The sequence below is a fragment of the Leptopilina heterotoma genome, unplaced genomic scaffold (assembly GCF_015476425.1).
Source record: "Leptopilina heterotoma isolate Lh14 unplaced genomic scaffold, ASM1547642v1 Lhet_183, whole genome shotgun sequence".
NCBI lineage: Eukaryota > Metazoa > Arthropoda > Insecta > Hymenoptera > Figitidae > Leptopilina > Leptopilina heterotoma.
In genome coordinates, this window is record NW_025110901.1 from 662942 (window position 1) to 685723 (window position 22782).

At 22.5% G+C, this 22782-nt stretch overlaps 1 protein-coding gene across 2 annotated transcripts; it reads left to right on the top strand.

Annotated features, from left to right (window-relative positions):
- The first annotated feature begins 2 nt into the window (after positions 1-2).
- On the top strand, positions 3-22058 carry LOC122500303 (cardioacceleratory peptide receptor-like). 2 transcript variants are annotated; one of them, XM_043609173.1, is made up of 8 exons: positions 3-17; positions 1165-1391; positions 13264-13399; positions 17082-17279; positions 20494-20588; positions 20656-20911; positions 21370-21550; positions 21696-22058. In XM_043609173.1, exons 2-8 carry the CDS (start codon positions 1221-1223, stop codon positions 21892-21894), a joined length of 1236 nt encoding a protein of 411 aa, XP_043465108.1. In that variant the 5' UTR covers positions 3-17; positions 1165-1220; the 3' UTR covers positions 21895-22058. The 2 variants fall into 2 exon arrangements, with proteins under 2 accessions (XP_043465108.1, XP_043465107.1); XM_043609172.1 differs by lacking the exon at positions 3-17 and adding an exon at positions 191-446.
- The last annotated feature ends 724 nt before the right edge of the window (positions 22059-22782 follow it).

Below are 22782 nucleotides of genomic sequence, written 5' to 3' on the forward strand. Positions count from 1 at the left end.
ATCCGCGCGTGGTTGGAGTAAGAACTCCTCTTTCTCATGTTCTCAAAAATTTTCCCCTCTTATTACATTTTATCGCAAAAAAAAAAATTTCCATATATTTTAATTAATTACAAAAAATTCAAATTTCAACTAAAATTAATTTGCATGCATAATTTCCATCTTTATTTTTACAATATTATTTTTAAAAATTATTAAATATGCTTTTAATACAAATACACTTTTAATTCTTTAATATAAAAGTTAGCATTTTTATGTGAAATTGAAATAAATAATTTTCTTTAATCTTCCCAAGTATGAGAATAGAAGAAAAGAATGCGAATAAAATGGAAAAACAAATTAAATTCTCAAGTCCTATAAGCTCGATTTTTTGTACAACTTCGTATGATATTATTATAATGAAAAATTAAAGAATGAGTTGACAAAAATTTCCAGTGCTTTCAAATATGGTAGAATACCATTTTTTTTATATTTAGATACAAAAAATAAAAAATAAACTTCATTCAATTTTTAATTTTTTTATATTAATATTTTAAACTAAAATATTAATGGAACAAATTTTTTTTCTTTTTAATACTAATATCCTTACACAAATATTAAATTTTCGGAAATATTTCGAAAATATTACGTTGATATTAAATATCGAAAGAAATTAAAATTCTTTTGGAAAAATTCTCTTCTAAATATTAAACAAAATAATGACAATCTGCATAATACTTATTATAATTTTCGCGTTATGAATTTTTAAATAATAGTTTTGATATTAATAATTTTTGGTAACAAATATTATTGAGAATAAATAATTTTGATAATCACTTTGATAATAAATAATTCTCACAATAAAAAATTCCGATAAACAATTTTGATAGTAAAAAAATTATTTTTTACTATTTTAATTTTAATAATTTTAATTTTAATATTAAATAATTTTAAGAATAATAATAATAATAATCAAATAATAATAATTTTTATACTAATAATTTTTAGAATGATTAATTTAGATAAAATTTAATTCTCATAATAAATTAATTCTGATAATACAAAATTTCTGATAATAAATGTTGATAAAAAATAATTCTAATAAACAATTTTGATACTAAATAATTTGATTAACAAAAAAAATAACAATTTTGAAATAATATTCACGCCAATTGATCATTTTTCAAGTGTGTAATGAATTCCAATTATGATAATGAGACTGTAAGGAAAGAAAAGACTGAAAAATGTCGTTTGAAGAAACGAGAAGAAAATTAAATCAAAATCAAACGGCAATGAATACGAATCACTCAAAATATAATGTAAGTGAGGAACTTTATCTCGAGTTAGAAACCCTTAATGTTTCATCGACAAGTGCTAACACAACACAGGAAATTGATTCGTTCTACTTTTATCAGGTAATGTATTTTCCATTAAGCGGGACACAATTAATTAATTTACGGTTATCATTAAATGACAAAATATAGCCATAATTTTCAATTTCAATTTCTAATTTCAATTTATTTGATTCAAATAGCCAGTTACTGTCTATTATCTGAATAAATAATTACTTGAATCAAATAATTTTTATTTAAAATTTAAATCACATAAATTTGCTTCAAATAATTTTTATTTAAATCAATTAAATTGTATTTGCTTTAAATAATATTTATTTAAATCAATTAAATTGTATTTGCTTCAAATACTGAAATTATTGGTTCAAATTTATTTAAAAAAAAAAATTATTTGATTTAAGTAAATATTTATTTGACAAAAGCCAAATAAATTTAATAATTTTTTTTTCTCCACAAATTTTTTTTTCTCCATCACTTGGTGGGGAAAAAAAATGCTTCCATTAATGAGAGTGAAGAGCAACAACTTGTTTTTTTTGCAACTTGTCAACTTCAACATTAGAAGAGTAGCTAAATCTCCATAAATGCGAGAAAATATTCTTAAAAGGCAATTTCTAATAAGATGAAAACTACGATAGTTTTTATTTCCAAATATGCGCAAATAATATTCTATATGGCGAAAAATCAGCATTTTTTTTTTTTTTGTACTTTCCAAGACTTTAAGCGACAGGTTTCTTTTTTGGTGCTGATAAAGTTTTACTCGACAAAGTTCACTCTATAAAATTACTCTGTACTTTGTACTGTATTTTGTACTTCGTATTTATTTGAATCGAATAAATTTTTTTCAAATAAATTAAAAACTTGTGTTTTATTAAATAAATATTTACTTGTGTCAAATAAATTCTATTTTAGTGAATTAAACAAATTTGAATCAATAACTATTTGAACCAATAATTTCAGTATATTTGAAGCAAATACTGAAATTATTGGTTCAAATAGTTATTGATTCAAATTTGTTTGATTTAAGTAAATATTATTTGATTCAAGTAAATATTTTTTGATTCAAGTAAATATTTTTGATTCAAGTAAATATTTTTTGATTCAAGTAAATATTTTTCGATTCAAGTAAATATTTATTTAATAATAGCCAAGTATAATTGATTACTCGAATTAAATAATTTTTTTAATGTAATTATCCCACATAGAAAAAAAATTTTTCTAACTAATCAAATTTTAATTGAATCATAAATGCATTATTGATATACAATTAACAAACATTTGTTTGATTCAACTAAAAATTTAATTGGAAAAATTCACAACGTTTATAATTTCACAATTTAGAAGAAAAACTATATTTTTCTACTTAAATTTTTATATTCTATAAAAAAAAGTTTTAAATTGTTTTTTAATTAACAATTTAAGAAAACAAAAAATTGTATTGTTTTCAACAGAAAAAATATTTTTCTTCTTAATCGTTGATGTGAACTTTTTTGACTTGAAAAATATTATCTTCAAGTAGAAGAATTCTTTCTTTTAGAAACTTATTAAACTGAACTAAAAGTTTCTTTAAATTTATTAAACTGAACCAAATGTTTCTTTAAATTTTTTACACTAAACAAATGTTTAGTCTAAATAAACTTAGAATAAACTAAAACAAAATATAACAAAACAAAAGTACTTTATTAAAACATAATTTTTTCCTAGGTGTGCAATAAAATGAAAAAAAAAATCTAAATAAACTGCGAAAAAACCCACTTTTTTGACGCAACAATCGATGCACAAAGTTAACAACTCCCTTACTCAGTGTACAAAAATACAGTTCACAAATAAATTGACAGTTTTTTTTTTTTTTTTTTTTTTTTGTTAACTGCGACTTTTGTTCGACAAGTGTATAGCAAGAATGAAGTGATTTTGTGCCATAAAGATTTTAAGGCAGTTTCAACAAGAAACTTTACTTCCTTTTGGCAAAGAATGCTACAAAGTGCCGTATAAAGTTCGGTCAAGAAATTTTCCAAGAAACTTTTTTTGACAATTTTTTTTTTTTATCGCATAAACAATACGTGCCTACACATCTAATTCTTTATGTACAAGATTCCCAGACTATTTGCAAAAAAATTTCTTCACTAATTGCTTCTTTCCCTTAAACTTCCATAAGACGACGCGTATGGTTAAAAGAATTCAAGTCATTCGAACGACATTTTTCATATCCGTAAATGAATGTCAAGCAATTTTCTTATTCCTTTCAGAATAAAGAAACATCTACCCTTTATTTCTATACAGAAAGTGCGAAAATTCCCATTAATTTTATTTAACAAAATTAATTTAAAAATTAAATTTTGTTTGTTACAAAAAAAATGAAAATTGACTAAAAATTAAAACTAATTTCTTTTCTTTATTTGTCTTTTCCGCGAATTCTAACAGATAAAAAAATCCAAAAGAAAATACTTGAATTTCCTTCTTTTTTCCCTCAACACAAAAACTATCAAAGAATCATTAAAAGACAGAAGACAGAATTTCACGTTCTTATCGACATTGACCCTGCTGAAAATCAGAGCTTTCCGGAAGTGACATCCGATTTAGATTATCCTCTAAAAATAGACAGAAACTTTCAAGACACAAAATTCCATTACACCATTTCCTCTCAGGTAAAAAAAAAGTGCAGAAAAAATATTTCGGAAAAAGAAAATTTCTATTAAAAAGCCGATAACAGTTCAAGATATAATTTTATCATAATAAATTCTCTTTCCCAAATATTATCAATGATAGACAAACTTTGAATAAAAAAGATCCCCTTTTCTTCACTACTCTGTGTGAAAAGAATCCCATTTAACGAATTAAATCTCAATAAAATGGAATAATGGATGACAAATGAAATCTGCAATTCATTGCTCCAAACTTCTTTTTTTTAAGAAAGAAAAAACTAGGTAGCGAATGAATTATCGAATTAGGGAATAAAAAGAAAATGTACTGAAAGGAAACTAGTCAATTTTTAATAAATATCAAAATTATATGCTGTTTTAAATATTAATTAAATTAATTAATTAAATTAATATTTATATTAACAAGATTAAAAAAATACTAGTAATTTTGATGTGAATGCAAGAAATACGAATTATATGAAACTATTGTTCAACTATTGTTAATAATATTGAGAATATTAAATTATACAATTATAGTTAAGCAATAACTGACCTTCAACCGTACAGTTAAAACATCAAAGAGAAATATCAATTTAAAAATTTTTTATATTTCGACTTTCCCTGAATATTCGATTAATATATTTGAGATGAAGGGTTGTTAGAAGTGTGAAATGAAGACATATATTTAGGATTACAAGTTAGCGTGCCGCGAATCTCTCGTATCAAGGAAAATTATCGCTCACTATTAAAGCGTCCCGGACATCTGATTTGTGTTAATAAACCTGTAGATTTTAAACAGCAAAAACTTTTCTCAAAAATGAATGAGCAACGATCTCAAAATAAAATTTTCTCAAATTTATACAAATTTATTACAGTTTAAATGTTGGCATAATTTATTTAAAAGAAGAATCCGAAACATTTATAGACACAACTTTTCTTATCACTTTTTTCGAGAAATAAAACTAACTCTAATTAATAATTTGTCACATAAAGTTGAAAATTTTCATTGTGTAGAAAATTATATATATTTTATATATTTGCTCTACAAAAGTTAAGATAACGTTTAATTTAAAGCATTCATTATTTTTAGCGCAAACTGTTGAGGGTGAATTTTGTTTCAACAAATTTATTTCAAAGAGAATATTATATACCTAAGAAAATTAATTTCCTAAATATCACCTCTATTTTTTAATATAAAAAATAATCTTCTAAATCTATATAGGTACAGATAAGTATCAAATAGAATATAAATTTGTTTTCTTTTTTTAAATAAAATAAAATAGTCGGTTTATATAAACATCAAATATATGCATCAGATAAATGTCCTTTTTTTTCTTCTCCTTCATGAAATGGAAATTTTTACCAAAAAATTTATTCGTCCCTCTGACAGAATTTTAAGTGCTTTTTAAATAATAGCCTATTTCACACTTCTGTATACATAAATAAATAAAATAAATAAAAACAATTATTTTAATACGTTCACTTTCGCTATTATAAGTTTAACCAAATATCTATATTTATTTTTATGTTTTCCTAAATCTTTTCTAAAATTACATGAAAATTGAAGATAGATTATAAATAAAATGTTCCCATAAATTTTCTTCGACATATATAAGTATTAAGTACAAAACAAAACAGAAAAAAAAAATGAGAATAAAACTGCAGTTTCGATCTTCGTAAAGCGAAGGAATAAACATTTGGGAATATATGGAGGACATTTTTCGAGTGAGTTGGTTAACCCAAATGTAACCCGAATCTATACTTGTGTGGTTCGAATTTAAACGACGACCAGTCGTAAAAAGCTTGCTTTTCATAAACCTTTCATTTTTATAAGAATCTTCATTTTCTGATTTTTAGAAAATAGAAAGACATAAAAAAAGTTTGTCAATTGCGAAAATATTTTTTTCTTGATTTTTGAACCTTGAAGAAGAACAAGGATTTGTATAATTAAATAACGAAATTAATTATTATTACCGTAATTATTATTATTATTAATTATTAATTAATTAAGTCTTCGACTCGGAGTGGTCGCTTTCATCATGTTTTGTAATAATTTAAATTACCATAAAATTTTTCAAAAAAAAGTTAATTATTTACAAAAATCCCAATAAAATCCTTCGCCAGAATTCAATTATTTTTACAAGTAGTAAAATTTCTTAAAAGAATTCAATTATTTAAAAAAACATGTAATAAAATTTGTTGAAAGAATTCAATTATTTTCATAAATAATAAATCGATTATTCGGTAATCAATTTTTAAATCAATTTTTGATAGAAAATTCTAGAATAATTCAATTATTTAAATTAAAAAATAAATAATTTAGTGAATAATTGAATGTTTGTTAAAATTGAATTTTCATAAAGAATTTTATCAACAAATTTTTAAATAATTCAATTATTTTGACAAATTTTAATAAAATTTTTAAGAATAATTACATTTTGTCGAGGAATTCGATTAAAATTGTATCAAAAATAATTAAAATCCTGCGATGAGTTTTATTATTTATGAATTAAATTAAAATTTTCCTAAAATAATTGAATTTCGGAGAAGAATTTTATTATTTATAAAGATACTTGAAATTTTTATAAGAATTTCTTTTTAATTTTTAAACATAATTGAATTTCTGAGAAGAATTTTATTGCTTTTGAAAATAATTTAATTCTTTCAACGAATTTTATTCAAGTTTATAAAAATAACTGAATAACTGTGAAGAATTTTATTATTTTTAATTTATATTTAAATAATTGAATTCTCGCAACGAATCTTATTCAAGTTTACAAAAATAATTGAATTTCAGCGAAGAATTTTATTCAAGTTTATAAAAATAACTAAATTTCTGTGAAGAATTTTATTATTTACATTTAAATAATTGAATTCTTGCAACGAATTTTATTCAAGTTTATAAAAATAATTGAATTTCGGAGAAGAATTTTATTATTTGTATAAATAATTGAATTCTTGCGATGAATTTTATAAAAAATTTTTTTAAATAATTGATATTTTTCCAAAAATTTTACGAAATTTTGTATTTTAAATAATTGAATTCCTGTGAAAATTTTATTACTTATTTATTAAATTTTATTATTTATTATGAATATTTTTTAATAATGGAATTGTTTAGAAGAAATTTTTTAATAATTTTGTAAATAATTGAATTCCTGTGAAATTTTGGCAAGAATTTTAATAAAATTTTTAAAAATAATTGAATTTCGAAAAAAGTTTTATTGTTTATAAAGATAATTTAAATTTTGACGAGAAATTAAAAATTTAAAAATACATTAAAATTGTATTAAAAATAAATAAAATAATTGAAATTCTCCGATGCGTTTTATTATTTATGAAAATAATTGTATTTTACGTTCTAATATTTAAAAAAATTTTTAAATTTTTTCAACAGTTATATTTAATTATGTATTGTAATTTAATATTTAATACTATATAATTATTGAAAGTACATTATTATAAATCTCAACAGATAAAATTTCACAAATTCAGGAAGAAGATAAAAAAGCACTTCAACGACAGTGAAGAATCCACACGCATGAGTGGAAAGACATGTTACAAAAGAATCAAGAAGATCTTTTTGATCCATTGAAAAAAGAAATTAATGAAAATTTATATATTTTCTTACTTTTTAAAGAGTAAAAAATTCTCTTCGAATGAAAAAATTCATCAATGTCAAAATTCACAGACAAAATAATGTATACATTGAAAAATAACACAAGTATATGTGTTGAGAATAAGATGAATATCCAAGCCCTTTTCTCTTATCATCATAACCAACTCGCGCTTTTATATAATGCATCACCAGAGTCACAATATAAATTCTAATGTCATCTGTTTTAAATCTATTTTATCTCGGGACGTTTTTCTTAATCTGCACATTGTTCTTTTGTATATATGCGCTCCTACACCCCAAAAAGAAACTTTCGCAAAAGATTCTATCGTAAATGCTAATGCATCAGAAGATTAAAAATTCTAATTTATTACTTTAAATACGTTGTCCATTATAAACTTTCGACGAATTTCCAAAAAATAAAACTTACTAATTTTTTCCCTTCATTTACATTCTGTAGTAAATTTAAATAAGTTAAATACTAATTAATAATTACTCATTCAAATTAGTAAACGTTTTCTATTAATTTGACTCTCTTTTGAATTATAGTGAAAAATTGAACCCCATTCTGATTAGTAAAAATATTCACTAAATTTTATAAAAGAATAAATTAATTTTAAGTTTCACATAATGGAAAAATTAACAAATTTTTAAATTTCGGTGAAATCTAAAGATAATACAAAAAAAGAGAGAGAGTCTAATTTTATTGTCGAAAAAATGAAACTCATTTCAATTTAATATTAATGAAAAATTTATTTACTAAAATTCAGTTCTCTTGGGGGAATTTAATTAAATTTTTACGATAAGAAAATTTTATTAATCAATCGTATGAATCACCATTACTTTAAGGTAATTCTTTGACCGTTTAAATTGAGTTTCTCTGATAACTGAAAAAGCGTCTGGCAGACTTTCCTTGATTCTCTATTTTCTTTCTGGTTTTTCTCTCATACCCCGCCGCACATTTTGATAACAATCTTTCTTCCATGAATCTCATTTCTCTATAAATTTACTTCCAAACTCGAAAGACATGTAACAAGTAGATAAACTATTATAAAATTCGCAATCCTACAAATATTCGATTTCTTATTCAATATCGAAAAACTATTCAAATTAACAAAGAATCAAAATTTAATTCTACAACAAAATGGAATAAAAACAAATTTTTTATTCATTTGCCAGATACAATAAAACTTTTCATTTTCCTTTTCTTTTTTTTTTTGTTTTTTCGTCGCGTTTTAAACCAGCGCATTGACGTAGTGATATTGTCGGTTTCTTAAGTCTGGATTAAACTACTAAATTTGCGCGCACCCTACCTTCCACCTCTTTTATAATACATATATAGAAGATTCGAGATTCTTGACGTGGAAAGCAAGAAGTTTGAAAGAGAACACGCGATCTTGCCAGAGAGAAAAAAAAAAAGTTGAAAAACAAAAGTGTAAGCGAAAAAAGGAGAAAAAAAAGAGAGATAATGGCTAGTCGTACTAAACGAAGTGTGTATCAAGTTTGTCAATGTGATTATATTATAATATATTCCACCACTAACTTTTCTTATGCTCGTTGACATTATATTCGAAAGACCGCACATCACAAAAGTGAGCGCATATAAAATGAGTATATTACAAAATCCCAAATTTTTATACCGCACCAGAAAATATGACAATGATGATGATGATCATAAAAGACGAACTATGAAAAAAGAAATTTTTCAAAGAAAGTTAAAATAACTTTTTTCTTCCCTAGAGGAATTAGTCAAAACTGAATAATTGAGACTTGTAGAGTACTAATTAATTTAAGGAAGGAATCAGTAAAAATCTAAGGCCCAGTTTCACCAACTCCGATTAAAAGTTAATCAATGATTAAAATCAGTTTAACCGCCCATGATTAGTCAGTTGAAGGATTTAATCATTAACTTTTAATCGGAGTTGGTGAAACTGGCCCTAATTCTGATTTGAAGAGCACCGCGAACTTATATCTATACAAATAGGTGAAAAAAACCCCTTTTGAAAATTTCCTTTCCTATCGATAAAAATATGCATTTTCCTTTTAAATAATTTAAATAATTTAAATACGAAAAGAGGAAAAGCTGAACTAGTGCTTGCACATTATAAAAATTAAATACAACATAATATAAGAAAAGGTAATAGTGATTTATAATATAGTAATTTACCACGATATCTGAAGGCTAGATCATATTGTCATTTTTTAAAATTCTATCTAGAATCTCTCCTTGTATATAAATGTATAATCAAGCACCGATTAAAGTGCCTTGTTGTTTATGATAGGCGTATAAGGTAAACCGAAGTTGATGCCAATGACCGAAGAATATTTATATCGCGATGTTACACTACAACGACGCAAAACGGGGTGTTACAAAATACAATGCGGTAATAAATCTTCTTCTTCTTCTTCTCCTATTCTTGTATAATTTCCCCCTACTTATTAACTGGTGACGAAATTTCACGCGCAGAAAAATTTGCATTTGTATACGTGGAATGGAAAAATTAATTCAACCAAATTACCAATATACCAAAACCAATACCATGCAATCAATCATTAAAAATCAATTTAATATAATATGAAAAAATATCAGTGACTGACTTTTTGCTTCTGAATCTGTTAAAAATAACTTGTCAGTGAAAAAATAATTAATTTTCATTATCGTTTACCAATTAAATAGTTAAGAATTTTACTAATTTTTACAGGGTTGCAACAAAAATTTAATTTTGTTTTTCCCTAATACAAAATTTTGACTTTCTCTCTGACCCTAAAGAATATTCTGATTCACTCTAAAAACTATTAGATAGTAAACAAAATGTTCTATAACATTTATTTACGAATTTCCTTAATTGTTAAATTATTTAAAAATACCAATAACTTCATTTTTAAATAATTACTAATTACTATTTTATAAAATTCTTCTTTAAATCAATTATTTTTTAATAATTTTTTGATAAAGTTCTTTTGAAAATTTTCAAATTCATTTGTTTTCAATTCAATTTTACTAAATTTTAATTATTCGTAAATTCTTCAATTAAACATACATTAGAAAATAAAAACTTGAAATAATTTCGATTAAGTTTTTTGAAAAAAAATTAATTACACAGAATTTATTTGACAAAAATTAAGGTCCTGAAAATATTTTAAGTTAATTAAAAGAATGCAAAAAATTCAGATTCAGATTAAAAACAAATTTTTAAATAATTTAATTCTTTTCACGAATTTGAATAACATTTTTAAGAATATTTACATTTTTCGAGGAATTTGATTAAAATTGTATTAAAAATAATTGAAATACTGCAATGAGTTTTATTATTTATATGAAAATAATTCAATTATTGAGAAGAATTTTATAAAAAAAAGTTTCAAACAATTGATTTTTTTCAAAAAAATTTATGCAAGTTCTATTTTTAATAACTGAATTACTGTAAAATTTTTATTATTTTAGAAAATAAATAAATATTCATGTAGAACTTTGTCAAAATTGTTTTTAAATAGTTGAATTCTTTTGGGAAATATTATTAAAATAATATATATACAAATTATTGAATTAAGAAAAATTTTTGAAAATAATTGAATATTTTATTACTTTTGAAAATAATTGAATTCTTGTGCTGAATATTGTTATTTATGAAAATAAATGACTTCCTCCAAATGATTTTATTATTCATGAAAATAATTAAATCCCTGAAAGTAATTTAAAAATTTATGAAAATAATTTAATTCTTGTAATGAATATTATAAAAATAATTAAATTTTCCAATTAATTTTATTAAAATTTCTAAAAATAATTGAATTTCGGAGAAAAATTTTGCTATTTATAAAGATAATTGAAATTTTGACGAGAATTTTTTAAAAATAATTGAATTTTTGCGAAGAATGTTATTAAATTTGAAAATAATTGAATTTTTGTAATGAATATTGTTATTTATGAAAATAATTAAATTTTGTAATGAATTTTATTTAATTTTTATTTTATTAAAATTTCTGAAAATAATTGAATTTCGGCGAAGAATTTTGCTATTTTAAAGATAATTGAAATTTTGAGAAGAATCTTTTTTAGATTTTTGGAAAATAATTGAATTTTTGCAAATAATTTTATTAAATTTGAAAATAATTGAATTTTTGTGATGAATATTGTTATTTATAAAAATAATTTAATTTTGCAATGAATTTTATTAAAATTCCTAAATATAATTGAGTTTCAGCGAAGAATTTTGCTATTTATAAAGATAATTGAAATGTTGACGACAATTTTAAAAAAAATTTTGAAAATAATTGATTTTCTAGAAAGAATTTTGATATTTATTAAGACAGTTGAACTGAATTGAATTCCTGTGAAATTTTTATTTTTTTGAAAAATAATTGAATGTTCGTGTAGAATATTATCAAAATTTTTGTTTAATAATTTAATTCTTTTGGAGGATTTTATTAAAATATTAGAATATTGAAAATCATTGAATTAAGAACAATTTTTGAAAATAATTGAAATTTAAAAAAATTTAATTTTACCAAGAATTTAATTAAAATTTTTGAAAATCATTGAATTCTGTCGCAGAATTTTGCTATTCATTTAAATTTAATTTTACCAAGAATTTAATTAAAATTTTTGAAAATCTTTGAATTCTGTAGCAGAATTTTGCTATTCATTTATAAAAATAATTGAAATGTTGACAATTTTTTTTAGATTTTTTAAAAATAATTGAATTTCAGCGAATAATTTTATTACTTTTGAAAATAATTGAATTCTTGAGATGATTATTGTTATTTATGAAAATAACTGAATTTTACAATGAATTTTATAAAAATCCCTGAATGTAACTGAATTTCGACGACGAATTTTGCTATTTATAAAAATAATTGAAATGTTGACGAAAATTTTTTTAAAAATTTTTGAAAATAATTGAATTTCTGGAGAGAATTGTTAAAAAAAATCCACACTCTTTAATTAATAGAAAATATACGAATTCAAATTTAGAGATTGCTTCTCATTCAATAAATTAAATTAAACTCAACAATTTAAGATCGGAATAAATTTTCTCTCAAAAATTCTTCTTATGCGAGAAGAAATTGCGAAAAATATACATAATAAACGTATACACAATCGTGTAATATTATACAGCGTAATAAATAATGCCCTGTATAATAATACAACGATTTCTCAGAATGGTTTTCGTAAAACGGAGAGAGAGAGAGATCATTAAAACAATGACAATGTAACTATAGGGTTATTTCACAGGAGAGTTGCGCGAATATTTTTTTTTAAAACAGCTTCTTGACATGATATCGAGACGTATAGAAAATAATTGATGTGTATACAACCGATATTATAGGCAATGCAACGGTCAGGCCTTTCAAATCGGTAGGCCTGGCAATTCTCAATTCTCATATGATTACACGAATCAAATACACGACTTATAATGAATTCTCCACCTCTCAAAGAGAGAAGGCGGAGAATATCGACATTTACTACCATATTGGTTAAAAATCGATTCACACGCGCTTAAAAATTTCTCACTAAAAACAACAACAACAACAACAACACGCAAAATTGTAAATTGTAATGTTTTCACATTTTTAATGTATTATATGGTAATTTATATTATATTTTTACCATTTCAATTTAAAAATGATTTTTTTTCATGAAAATAAAATTAATTGAAAAAAAAATATTTTTCTGTTACAGACTGAACAATTTACATGTCTATCGATTTTACTTGCAATAATCGTTGCTGGCAATACAACAGTGTTGGCATGTTTACTAATGGGAAAAAGAAGAAAATCGCGAATGAATTTTTTTATCAAGCAACTTGCATTTGCAGGTAATTATTTAAATATATAAATTAAATTTGATCATAATTCTATAAAACATGAAGAAATCAATCACTCCGAGTCTTCGACTCGGAGTCATCGATTTCTTCATGTTTTATAATAATTAAAGATGGCAAATTGACAAAATTATTATTTTATATTATAAGAATATTGTACTTCATCAAAATTATTTTCATCATTTCAATTCAATTATTATTTTTAAACATTTTTTAACTAAAATTCTTCTTTAAAGCAATTAATTTTCGAAAAAGTTCTTTGATAATTTTCAAATCCATTTGTTTACAATATTCAATTTTACAAATTTCAATTATACGTAAATTCCGAGGTAAATCTTCAATTAAATATACATTAGAAAATAAAAACTTCAAATAATATAAAAAAATTCAATTAAACTTGTTCAACAAAATTAATTCCAAATTCAATTATTTCTAAAAATTTATCCTGAAATGTTCTTAATATTTAATTATTATGTAAAATTTTAACTGAAATACATTTTTATGAAATGAAAATCAATTTTTATTAGAAAATTCTACTAGAATTCAATTATTTAAATACAAAAAAAATAATTTATTATTGAATGTTTCTTAAAATTTAATTCTAATAAAAAATTTTATAAACAAATTTTTAAATAATTAAATTCTTTCGACGAATTTTAATATAATTTTTAAGAATAATTAGATTTTTCGAGAAAGTCGATTAAAATTGTATTAAAAATAATTGAATCCCTGTAAAAATGTTATTATTCATGAAAATAATTGAATTATTGCGAAGAAATTTATAAAAAATTTGTAAATAATTGGATTCCTGTGAAATTTTTATTATTTATGAAAATAATTAAATTTATTTCAAATAATAAAATTCATTAAAAAAATTTTATTAAAATAGTAGACATTAAAAATCATTGAATTAAGAACAATTTTTGAAAATAATTGAAATTTTACCAAGAATTTTGTAAAATTTTTGAAAATAATTGAATTTTGGAGAAGAATTTTATTATTTCTAAAAATAATTGAAATTTTGATAAGAATTTTTTTCTAAATTTCTGAAAATAATTGAAATGTTGACGAGAATTTTTTTAAAAAAATTTTGAAAATAATTGAATTTCTGGAAAGAAATTCAATTCTTTTGGGAAATTTTATTACAATAGTAGAATATTGAAAATCATTGAATTAAGAAACATTTTTGAAAACAATATTAAAATTTTCCCATAAATTTTATTAAAATTTTTGAAAATAATTGAAATTTTTCCATATATTTTATTAAAATTTTTGAAAATAATTGAAATTTGCAATGAATTTTATTAAAATTCCTAAATATAATTGATTTTCGGTGAAGAATTTTGCTATTTATAAAGATAATTAAAATGTTGACGAGAATTTAAAAAAAAAATTTTGAACGCAATTGATTTTCTGGAGCGAATTTTGATATTTATTAAAAATCCTTGAATTAAGAACAATTTTTGAAAATAATTGAAATTTTGCAATGAATTTTATTAAAATTCCTGAAAATAATTGAATTTCGGCGAAGAATTTTGCTATTTATAAAGATAATTGAAATTTTGACGAGATTTTTTTTAGATTTTTTGAAAATAATTGAATTTTTGCGAAGAATTTTATTAAATTTAAAAATAATAGAATTTTTGTGATGAATATTGTTATTTATGAAAATAATTGAATTTTACAATGAATTTTATTAAAATTCCTGAATATAATTGAATTTCGGCGAAGAATTTTGCTATTTATAATAAGATAATTCAAATTTTGACGAGATTTTTTAAAAATATTTTTTAAAATAATTAATTTTCTGGAAAGATTTTTGATATTTAATAAAACAGTCGAATTGAATTGAATTACCGTGAAATTTTTATTTTTTGTAAAATAATTAAATGTTTGTGTAGATATTATCAAAATTTTTGTTCAATAATTTAATTTCTTTGGGAAATTTTATTAAAATAGTAAAATATTGAAAATAATTGAATTAAGAAGAATTTTTGAAAATAATTGAAATTTTATTAAAAGTTTTGAAAATAATTGAATTTCGGAGAAGAATTTTATTATTTCTAAAAATAATTTATATTTTGACGAGAATTTTATTATTTCTAAAAATAATTGAAATTTTATTAAAATTTTTGAAAATAATTGAATTTCAGAGAAGAATTTTATTATTTCTAAAAATAATTGAAATTTTGACGAGAATTTTATTATTTCTAAAAATAATTGAAATTTTGACGAGAATTTTATTATTTATAAAAATAATTGAAATTTTGACGAGAGTTTTTTTTTATTTTTTGAACATAATTGAATTTCTGCGAGGAATTTTATTACTTTTGAAAATTATTCAATTTCTGCAATAATTTATAATTTCTCAAAAATTCTCCAAATGATATCGTACAATTTACGAAATTTTCTCTCTAAAAACTACAAATAAGTTTTCGACGCTAACTTTAGGAACATTGAGATTTCTTGAACTCTGATTAGAAGTAAGTTTGTGATTAAATCCTTAATTGACCAATGATGAAAGTGGAAAATGGATTATTATTAGATATTACTATTATTATTATTATTATTAAATGTTGTTATTATTATCATTTTGCTTTTTAGCAATTATTTTCGTCATTAATTAAAACAGATTATCGATAATGCATATTCAATAAAGGGATTATTTTCCATCAAGACTCAAAAGTAAAAAAGTAGAATGTTACATATAGTAATTTTTCAGAGTCAGGGGAATAAAAATTTTCTTGCTCTCTAAGTAAAAGCCATTGTCATTGTCCCAAGATTTTTTATTGAAGTGTGATATTCGCTATCATTATTTCTACTCAGAACATCTGGCCTTCCATTGTCCTCGAAACTAAATCGTACATGAATTCATCTTTATTAAGAAATAAATAATAAAACAAAAAAAAAAAAACACCACTGCAAAGTTATTAAAGTTTTCACGAGAAAGCAAAAAGTAAATAATAATAAAATGTTTAAAAATAAAATAAAATCATTTTTCGTAATCGACGGATTTGCAAGATTTAATTCATCAGTATATTGACTCTTATTTTGTTTTAATATTCATTAACATAAATAGAATTTTTTTAAAGGAAAAAAAAAGAACCTGATCAGACATGTTTTACATCAAGATATGAATAATAATAATATAAGCTAGCGAAAATTTTTTGGCGAGAGGAAATGAGAAAGCTCGTAAAACTCAACACAATATTCCAGCAATTTGAAACCTACGCCTTGGAATCGTAATAATTGAAGTGACGTTGACAATTTTACGACTTTATTTCGTTGATAGCGAAAGGGATGTTCATTTTCAGTTTTATAATTAATTTCCCAGTGTACATCTATATGAAATTTTTCTATATATATAATTTTTGAAAATAATTTAATTCTTTCAAGAAATTTAATCAGGGTTGCCACAAAAATTTAAATTTGTTTTCAATTATTATTTTCTAGAATTTTTAACTAAAATTCTTTTCTATTAATTTAATTTAATTATATTAATTTAAATAATAATTTTTGAAAATAATTCAAAAATTAACAGTCTACTGTTAATGAATATTCTATAAATAGATTTTAATTTAATTTTTTTTGCTTTAAGAACTTGGACCCAATTTTTTGAAATTTACAGAAAAGAACTCTTGTTAAAAATCATCAATATTAAAAATTTCTGTTACAGATTTAATGGTGGGTTTGATATCTGTCCTAACGGATATTGTTTGGAGGACAACAGTCACCTGGTACGCGGGAAATATAGCCTGCAAGCTAATTAGATTTATGCAAGCAATTGTAACTTATAGCTCGACATATGTTCTCGTTGCCCTTTCCATCGATAGATACGATGCCATAACAAGACCAATGAACTTCACAGGAAGCTGTACGTATGTATTTTTATTTATCCAATTGAATAATTTGCGATATTTTATTTTCCTTCTTTGTCATTTTAAAATATTTATTTCAGTTTTATGAATTATGAATATACTTTCCCCTCAAAAATTATATTTCTTTTTGTGAATTTTGTTTAGTGACATTTTCTTCAGCCGGCCGAACCTAATTTTTGCTTGATTTGATATAATATATAAAAATTTAACCTTCTAGATAATTCAATGTACATGAGTTGAAAAGTATATTTACATAAACATTGAGTGGGGGTCGTTTGAGTATATTTTTGCCTCCTTCTTTTCTTCTGCGACATTTTAGCATTTGATGAAAGGAAAGCTTTACGAAAGAGGCAATTTATCACTCGACCGTCTTTTTCCTGGGGGCCATTTGCAAAAAACTTCAGATGCATTTGTTACATCGCTCAGCTTCCACAACATCTTAACAGCTAAATCAACGATGTTATTCTTACAAAATACTCTCTGAATATATTCATCATATTCTTTTTTATAGTCAACCATAAGGACATTAGTTGACTCTAACCATATAAACGTCTTATGCTCAACATTCATTTTTTACAAATTTTTTTTACAATTTTTTTACAATTTTTTTTTCAAATTTATCTTTTCCCAATTTATTCTCTTTTTAAAATAATTTCCAAATTTCAATATGTAGCCAATTTCTAAATCCAGGATAAAAAAATCTTCCCCTAGCATTTAATAACCAACAATTATTACAGGGTTGACACAAATATTTAATTTTGTTTTTTCCTGACTTTTTCCTGATTTCCAGACAAAATTTTCACTTTTTCCCTGACCCTAAAGAATATTCTGATTCACTCTAAAAAATTTTAAATGCTAAAGAAAATGTTCTCTTTCATTTATTTAATTAAGTTGTAAAATTATTCAAAAACATCAATAACTTCTTTTTTAAATAAATTTTTAATCATTATTATTTTTCCAAAGAAATAAAGATTTTCAAAAATTTCAAATTCAAAATTTTGAAATTAATTAATAATAAATTACCATAAAATTTTTCAAAAATATTTAATTATTTACAAAAATCCTAATAAAATACTTTACAAAAATTCAATTATTTTTACAAGTAGTAAAATTTCTTAAAACAATTCAATTATTTATACAAGTAGCAAAATCTCTTAAAAGAATTCAATTATTTTTACAAGTAGCAAAATTTCTTAAAAGAATTCAATTATTTTTACAAGTAGTAAAATTTCTAAAAAAAATTCAATTATGTAAAAAAAACATGTAATAAAGTTCGTTGCAAGAATTCAATTATTTTCATAAACAATAATAATTCGATTATTCGGAAATTAATTTTTAAGTAAATTTTGAAAAAATAATTATAGAATAATTCAATTATTTAAATTAAAAAATAAATAATTTATTGAATAATTGAATGTTTGTTAAATTTAAAATTGAATTCTCATAAAGAATATTATCAACAAATTTTTAAATAATTGAATTCTTTGGACGAATTTTAATAAAATTTTTAAGAATAATTAAATTTTTCGAGGAATTCGATTAAAATTGTATCAAAAATAATTAAAACCCTGCGATAAGTTTTTTTTATTATTTATGAAAATAATAAAATTCCCTAAGAACAATTTTATTAATTTATAAAAATAATTGAATTACTCAGAAGAAATTTATTAAAAAAATTTGTAAATAATTGAAATCCTGGGAAATTTTTATTATTTATGAAAATAATTAAATGTTTGCGTAAAATTTTATTAAAATTTTTTTTAAAAATTGAATTTCAGAGAAGAATTTTGCTGTTTATGAAAATAATTTGAAATCATGACGAAAATTTTGATTTTAATTATCGTAAATAATTGAATTTTATGAAAAGTATTTTATTATTCTTGAAAATAATTTTATTCTCCTGATTAATATTGTTATTTATAAAAATAATTGAAATACTGCGAAAAATTTTTAAAAACAATTTGTAAATAATTGAATTCCAGTGACATTTTTAATATTTATGAAAATAATTACATGTTTGCGTACAATTTTATTAAAATTTTTTTAAATAATTGAATTTCAGAGGAGAATTTTGCTGTTTATAAAAATAATTTAAATACACGACGAGAATTTTTTTTTAATTTTCGAAAATAATTGAATTTCTGAAAAGAATTTTATTATTTATGAAAATAATTGAATTTGGCAAAGAATTTTATTATAATTTTTGAAAACAATATTGATTTTTAAGGTTTTTTTTTAAAGAATTGAATTTTTTCGTAAAATTTTATTAAAATAGTAGATATTGAAAATCATTGAAAAAAATTGATTTTCTAGAAAGAATTTTGATATTTATTAAGACAGTTGAATTTAATTAATTTGAATTCCTGTGAAATTTTTATTTTTTTTTTGGAAAATAATTGAATTTTTGTGTAGATATTATCAAAAGGTTTGATTAATAATTTAATTTTGTTGGGAAATTTTATTAAAATAGTAGAATATTGAAAACTATTGAATTAAGAACAATTTTTGAAAATAATTGAAATTTCACCAAGAATTTTATTAAAATTTTTGAAAATAATTGAATTTCGGAGAAGAATTTTATTATTTCTAAAAATAATTGAAATTTTGACAAGAATTTTTTTTTATTTTTCAACACAATTGAATTTCTGCGAAGAATTTTATTACTTTTGAAAATAATTGAATTTCTGCAGTAATTTGTAACTTCTTCAAAAACTCAATTTTTTTAGTATTTCTAACTAAAATTCTTCTAAATTCTTAATAATTTTTCTAAATTCTTAATTTTTAATAATTAATAAAATATATATTAAAAAATAGAAAAAATTCAAGGTTTTGTAGTTCAAGGCAAAGAAAAAAAGACACAAAAATTTAGAATTTTTTTATAAATTTTAAAAATTTAATTTTTTTCAGTATTTTTACTAAAACTCCCTGACCAATTCTACTTTCCCTGACTTTTCCCTGAATTCCCTGACCTGTGGCACCTCTGTATTGTTTTCTTACAATGTTTTTCACCACTCAATTTTCTTAAATGTATCAAGTTGTATCAAATACAGCAATTAGCAAATTGCTACCAAAAATTTAGATCTATTTTTAATTTGATATACATTTTTGGTATCAATTCGTTGCAATTTGATACATTTAAACTAACAGTGTATAAAACCAAAAATCACAAAATCCTGTTTTTTTAAATAAAATAATTCATTCATCTTGCAGGGCGAAGAGCTCATATGTTAATTGCCAGTGCTTGGGGATTATCGATAATTTTTAGCAGTCCTATGATTTTCCTCTATGAAGAGAAATTGATCCAGGTAATGTTAACAAAAAAAGAACAGTATCTCTTAAGAAATAGATTTTATTCTCCAATTGCTTTTTCAGGGTAAATTGCAATGTTGGATCGAATTGGGATCCCCACTATACTGGCGAATCTACATGAGTCTAGTGAGCATCACAATTTTCATTGTCCCAACTTTTATAATCGGAGGCTGTTATATGGTAATTGTGATAACCATCTGGTCACAAGGGAACGTCATACGAGAAGGACCCACACGTGAAATAAGAAGAGCATCATCACGAGGACTTATACCAAGGGCAAAAATCAAAACAGTCAAAATGACTTTTGTCATTGTATTCGGTAATTATTAATTAATAATTCTTTTACATTTTTTTTTAACAAACTCTAGTTACACGAATTCAGAAATAGTTGATTATGATTACAATTCAAAAATCAGTCAGAAAACAATGATATTTACATCTATAAATATTATCCTCCTCGTTGGAAAATTACTCCAAGTTTATGGGTTGATATAAACCAGTGACAATTGAAATGATCTGACCGTCGTCAAAATCGAAAAGAGAGAAGAAGAACGGGTTGAAATGGCCAGGTTCGAAATACCCATGTCTAGGGAATGAAATCCTTTCTTTTTTTTTCATTTATCCCCAGGGAAAGATTCCACTTTTGTCAGAAAGATAGTCAAGTTTGCTAGATTCGGCAAAAAAAATTTCGCCTACTATCAAGAAAAGTCCGCGGAAAGGAAGAAAAAAAAATTGCGTCAATTTACCTCGAGAATAATTTTTTTTTTCCACTTTCAGTATTTATTCTCTGCTGGAGTCCTTATATCATTTTTGATCTACTTCAAGTTTACGGTCACGTGCCTACAACACAGACAAATATAGCAGTTGCCACATTCATTCAGAGTCTTGCACCTTTGAATTCAGCGGCCAATCCCATTATTTACTGTCTTTTCAGTACTCCGTTTTGTAAAAATATTCGGTAAGACTTTTCTTTATTCACTAGATAAATATTTCTTATTGATAATCTACATAATGGAAAGAATTAAAAGAAAAATTGATAATCTACATAATGGAAAGAATTAAAAGAAAAATTAATGATTCGAATAAAATTTTCAACATTTCAGAAACACTCAAGCAGTATCGTGGTTCGTCGAATGGTGTCCAACGATTCCACAATATTGCTTTAGCACCACTGCTCCTCAAAATAGTTCAAGAACGACAATGACGACTTCCTTGACTGCCAATTCATCCCGAAGGAGTGGTTGTCAAAATGCAACGTTGCATTCAACGTCAAGGAAACGAGTGATGATTTCTTTGGTCTAGAAAAACCACACTATACAGCGATAAAAAAAATCATACAAAATCCGAAAAGTGTTTCTCTTTCGATGAAGACTAACTCTCAAAAAAGGAATTGACAAATTTTTTTCTAAAAGAAAAAAAATACCATCATTATATTATAATGCGAGCAATGTAATTCCATAATTTTCCTAACGAAATTTGTAAATAAGTTAATAAATAATTGTATAAAGAAAAAAAAATCTTTTTTTTCCCACCAAATTAAAAAAAAATCCCGATTTTTTCCATTCAGATTTAAAGAGCATTAATAATTGTTATTCAATAGATTAATTATTTAATTTAACTATTCAACGAAATATTGTTTAACATAATCTTTAGAATACAAGAATTTAAATTTATTTTTAAATTTAAAAATTTTTTTTTTTTACAAGTACAGAAAAATATTTTTATAACACTGATTGATTATACTGATTAGTGTTTAGCCAATTTCATCGAAACATTAATTATTCATTTTTTAATATTTGAAGTATTTGTTATTATTTTTCTCTACTTTTTTGTATCGTATGTTTGCAATAAAAATATAATAAATAAAAAATATTTCAATGACATTGTTTCCAAGATGCACCTCGAGGAGGTAACCAATCACGCATCTCAAAAAGAAAAAAAAATTTAAACAATCAGTAAATTATAAAAATTATTTTCTGTACTTTGTAATTTGTGAAGTTGATTAAATAAATAATAGAAAGGACAAAAATCTATTTTTCCCTATAATTAAAAAACTAAGCTATTAATTAATTATTCAAACCATTTACGAATCTTTTAATTATTAGACAATTTTCGTTATAAATTATAAAATTTATTTAATTATTTTTAAATCTAATTATTTATTTAATTCATTAAATTAAAAATTTAATT

What these genes read in the sequence shown, in the direction of transcription:
- LOC122500303 (XM_043609173.1), top strand. Translation starts at nt 1,221, where the DNA reads ATGTCGTTTGAAGAAACGAGAAGAAAATTAAATCAAAATCAAACGGCA. An exon ending in AATGAACTTCACAGGAAGCT is followed by an intron (nt 17,280 to 20,493) that starts GTACGTATGTAT and finishes TTCATCTTGCAG; the next exon opens with GGCGAAGAGCTCATATGTTA. An exon ending in ATGAAGAGAAATTGATCCAG is followed by an intron (nt 20,589 to 20,655) that starts GTAATGTTAACA and finishes TTGCTTTTTCAG; the next exon opens with GGTAAATTGCAATGTTGGAT.